At 41.1% G+C, this 4,835-nt stretch overlaps 1 protein-coding gene across 2 annotated transcripts in view; it reads left to right on the forward strand.

The window, feature by feature from the left end:
- The first annotated feature begins 4,534 nt into the window (after positions 1 to 4,534).
- The window catches only part of FAM169A (family with sequence similarity 169, member A), an 84,221-nt gene continuing 83,920 nt past the window's right edge, over positions 4,535 to 4,835 (forward strand). Inside the window, exon 1 of one of the 2 annotated variants that reach the window (XM_011996573.1) lies at positions 4,535 to 4,659. In XM_011996573.1, coding sequence (XP_011851963.1) covers positions 4,573 to 4,659 — 87 coding nt within the window. In that variant the 5' untranslated portion in view covers positions 4,535 to 4,572. Of the gene's footprint in view, positions 4,729 to 4,835 lie in introns of both variants that reach the window. The other variant, XM_011996581.1, reaches the window with a different exon arrangement.

Here is a 4,835-nt window from a genome sequence, read left to right on the forward strand (position 1 = left end):
CTAGGGTACATGTGCACAACGTGCAGGTTTGTTACATATGTATACATGTGCCATGATGGTGTGCTGCACCCATTAACTCGTCATTTACATTAGGTATATCTCCTAATTCTATCCCTCGCCCATCCCTTCTCCTCACAATAGGCTCCGGTATGCTGTCTTAATTACCAAACTTTGTTTTAAGTTTTTAACTTCTATGATCCTCTAGTAAAATGAAAGTTTCCTTTAGCACCTATTTTTATTAGTTTTTAGACCAAAGAAAGTTAAACATCATTTTATATTTAATAATGCTTCTTGTATGATTTTTATACTAGATAAGCTAAATTTTACCTTTATATTAGTGTGTTATTAATGTTAAACTTAATTTTAGTAAAACCTTATAGACATATTTATCTAATTTTTAATGTTTGACCATAAGGTAAGATTTTATAGACTCTTTTTAACCTTTTATAATTTTTGTTAAAGAGCAGGTTGGTGCTTTAAGAAAAACCTGTTGCGTTTTTACTTTAATGTCCAGTTCACAGAAAAACTGGATGATACCTTTTTAACTTCAGCTAATATGCTTACACATAGAATTTTCCTTACAATTAACCTTTTAAAACTTGCTTAAACTTTCAAAACAATAATTTTTTTTAACCTTTTAGTGTAGGTAAAAATCCATATTCTTATCCCTCCTTATAATCTTTTTACCAAAGGTATATTTTACTTTTCTTACACACCTTGCACATAAACTGTTTCTTCAATAGTACTCAGGAGACCTTATTACTTTTAAATTATACAACATTTTTTGCATAAATTTTTTTATGACTTTTTTTCTTTCACGACTTTTGCAGACAATTCTTCAACATGTCTCAACTTTCTGACTTATTACAAACATTTTTTTCTTTAAACAACCAGTTAATTTATTTCAGGACAAGAATTTACCATATAACACTCTTATTACATAAGTTCTGCCTCTCCCCCCTTTTTTTTCCTTTTTTTTCCTTTTTTTTCCTTTTTTTGTTTTTGAAGACAACCATTGCCTTTTTTTTTTTTAATAAAGCGAACTTTCTTTATATCTGTGGACTAGACTGTCTAAGGCCACAAGATTAGAAGTTACTGTAATACATGTTACACTGTTAACTTTTAGCAAACTTTACTTTGTTGAAAACCTTGTAAGTTTGGTATTTCAATTATCCTTTCTTATTAATAAGACGTTGTTTAATCTAAATTAACTTAGAATTGGTATAGACGGCTTTTAAAGGAATAGGGTACACTGTTTTTTTCTTAACTATTTGTATATTTCTTTCTTTCTCTTTTTCTTTCTCTCTTTGACTTTCTGTCTCTCTCTCTCTGACTTTCCTTTTGCCTTTGTCTCTTTCTCTTTCTGCCTCTCTGTCTCTCTCTCTCTTTTCTTGACTCCTTCTTTGTCTCTCTGTCTCTTCCTCTCTGTCTTTTCCTCTCTCTCTCTCTGCTGGTCTTTCCTTGCCTCTGCCAGCTGCTTATGCTGCTGTTCTCTTAACTACTGCGGCGGGGAAGGGGGTCTAAAATCAGCTGTAACTGTCTATGTACAGAAACTTGTCTGGGTGCTTTGGCTTACAGGTTACCTTGTGCCATACCTTTGAAACAAGGGACCGGTCTAGGCTTCCTTCTGATGGTCAACCCACCTCTCATGCTGGCCAGTCTATTTCACACGAAGTTCTAAGTTTTCCTGGTGTCATAGTAACACCGTAATCTTCCTTAAATCCTTTCTTGAAATTTTTCAACATAGTTCCTAGTGGGGTGGGCTTACTTTGTGCCTGACCCATGTCTCCTTGAGACAAAACACCCCCCACACACACACTACAAAACACAGAATGGGTAAAAAGGGCACACACACTGTTACAGTTTACATCAAACCAGAATCAAAACCAAAATCAGAGTATCAAGAAATCCAAGCCAGGTCAAAACCAAAACCAAAGTATCAAGCAACCCAAGTCAAGTCAAAAACAAAAACCAAAGTGCTGGTAAAGGCACACCGTGGGTGATCAGGCCACGCTTCCACTCAAACGGAGTAGGCAAGTTCCCAAGACCAGTCCTGTCAAGCAATTCAAACCAAGTCAAAACCAAAACCAAAGTGCTGATAAAGGCACGCCATGGGTGATCAGGCCACGCTTCCACTCGAGTGGGCAAGTTCCAAAGACCAGTCCTGTCAAACAATTCAAACCAAGTCAAAACCAAAACCAAAATGCCGATAAAGGCACGCCATGGTTGATCAGGCCACACTTCCACTCAAATGGAGTGGGCAAGTTCCAAAGACTAGTCTTACCAAGTTTTAGATGTCCAGACTCCAAGTGCCAGTTCCTTCCCGGTGTTCAGCCACTGCATTGATCCTCCATGGGGGCCTGCCACACACTGCTCTGGCGAGGCGTCCCACCGGGGCAAATGCCTACCTGGGAGCGCTCTCAGGATCTGCGTCGCTCCGGCTGGTTGGAGTCCCCAGCAGGGATGTTCCACAGGGCAGGCTAAAGCTGCCTAAGGAGCTGCCTTGACCATCCGTTAATCACCTCGATTCCCAGTCAGGGAACCAAGAAATGTAGCGAGATGAGCCGCAGACAAAACCCTTCAGACACCGATAGTGAAGGGAGTGGCTTTAATCAGCTGGGAGCATCGGCAGGCTAGCGTCTTAAAATCCGAGCTTGTCAGGTGCTCAACTTCTGTCCCTTTTAAGGGCTCACAACTCTAAGGGGGTCTGCGAGAGAGGGTCGTGATCGATTGAGCAAGCCAGGGGGTACATCACGGAGGATGCGAGCACCAGTGGTCAGAGTGAAAGAGAACAGAACGGGAGGTTTCACAATGTCTTTCCATACAATGTATGGAATCTATAGGTAACAACAGTTGTTAGGTCAGGGGTCGAATTTTAACTACTAGGCTTAGGTCAGGCAGGCCGAGGCCTGGTTTTGGGTCTGGTTCCTAGGTGCCAGGCTACCTGCCTTTAGTTTCTCTTGTCTTTCCTTTTCTGAGTATAAAACAATATAAAACAATATGAGAGGGTCTCTCTCTTCCCTCATGCCCACTAACATAAGCAAAACTTATCTCAGCCAAAGAGAGAAGTCAATGGTGATTTAAAAAGAAAAAAACAAAAACTCTCAAAAACAGTGTCATGTTGCAAGTAGGGAAAAGAGAATCAGGCTGGGCGTGGTGGCTCACACCTGTAATCCTAGCACTTTGGTAGGCCTAGGCAGGCAGATCACTTGAGCTCAGGAGTTCAGGACCAGCCTGGGAAGCATGGCGAAACTCCGTCTCTACAAAATTTAGTGGTATGCGTTGGTGTGCACCTGTAGTCCCAGCTACTCCGGAGGCTGACGCCAGAGAATAGCTTGAGCTTGGGAGGCAGAGGTTGCAGAAATTGCAGGTTGTAGAGGTGGAAGTTGTAGAGACCGCGCCATTGCATTCTAGCCTGCCTAGGCTGTGGGAGTGAAACCCTGTCTGAAATTTAAAAAAAAAAAAAATTGGACTTTTTTTTTTCATAGGGCTGGGTGAATGTAGTCCTGTCTCCTACCAGAGTAGCCAGACATTTGGGAGCCAGGCCTCCCTGATTCAGGCACAAATACCCGCACACTTCTTAGACAATAGCTAAGAGTTAATCATACCCAGGCATTTCAAATATTATAAACAAGTTGTACTGGTTAGCTTTACAGTAAGGCCTGAGGCTTCAACATCTGTAGGGTATAGTCTGGTAGCCAAAAAAAGCTTCCCCAAATGGCAATTGTTTGGGATTACCCTGGGGACTCCTACTTACATATAGCTCTAGAAATGTAAATACAAGTCATATAATTTCATCCATCACTGGCTATAGGTAGAACCCAACTATCCAAAATTTCTGCTCTATTAAATCTAATTCATTATGTTTCATTAAAATGGTAAATGATGTGTAATAGTCAAGATTTTGGCTAATTAAATATTATACAAATGAAACAATAGATTCTTACATGGCAGAAAAGCCTATTTTTTTTTTTTTAAAATCAGGGTCAAATATATCTGTATCAACAAGTATTCTTTGAAGTATTTTTTGATCTTGCTAATTTTGCTAATCATTAGGAAATTCGTGAAAGTTGGTATTGTGATTGTTAAATATTTCCCAGGAATGAAAGAAGCAATTTCCCACTTTTCTGGATGAGCTGAACATAATGCTACGGTTCTTGCATAATGAGTAAAAGAAAGTCTTGACATTAATACATACAATATTGTTTCTCAATACATTTATTAAATACATTAGACTACAATATGCATTACCTTAAAGTCAATATATCATGTTTTAAATGCAGGAGGGCTAATTTTTTCAGTAGGAATGTGTAATTAGCAAAGGCGCAAGAGGCCATATGACAGTAGAATAGCGCTGGCAGAGGCAGGGGAGGAAAGCCGGATGGAACCCTGCTATCTTTCTGGGTCAGGGTTAGTCTGTACCGGTTAAACGGTGAAAGAGAAAAGGTCAGCGCAGGAATTTGGTATTTTCCTGACATCTCCAGATGCAAGTCCGGACTCTAGGACTTCTCTAGACTGTGAAAGCAGACCACGATTCTTCCTTGCAGGCACCTAAGTGGCAGTAGGTTTAGGATGAAGGTGGCGGGGCGGAGGCCGGCGGTCCCCGCCCGTGCCCTCTGCACCCCTGTCCCGAGGTCGGGATGGCCGCGCCCACTCTGGGTAAATTTCAGGAGGGCCTGCGCGGGGCTGGAGAGCTCCGCCGGGATAAGCGAACAGAATCCTGAGAAGGTCGGCATTAAAGGAATACGCAAAATCAGCGTTGTAGCCCCCGCGGCTTAACCGCATCTATTTTTATATCTAAGCCAAGGTGACTCTTTAATACCAGGCCATCGCCC

This window comes from Mandrillus leucophaeus, unplaced genomic scaffold, assembly GCF_000951045.1.
Source record: "Mandrillus leucophaeus isolate KB7577 unplaced genomic scaffold, Mleu.le_1.0 Scaffold114, whole genome shotgun sequence".
Classification (NCBI taxonomy): Eukaryota; Metazoa; Chordata; class Mammalia; order Primates; family Cercopithecidae; genus Mandrillus; species Mandrillus leucophaeus.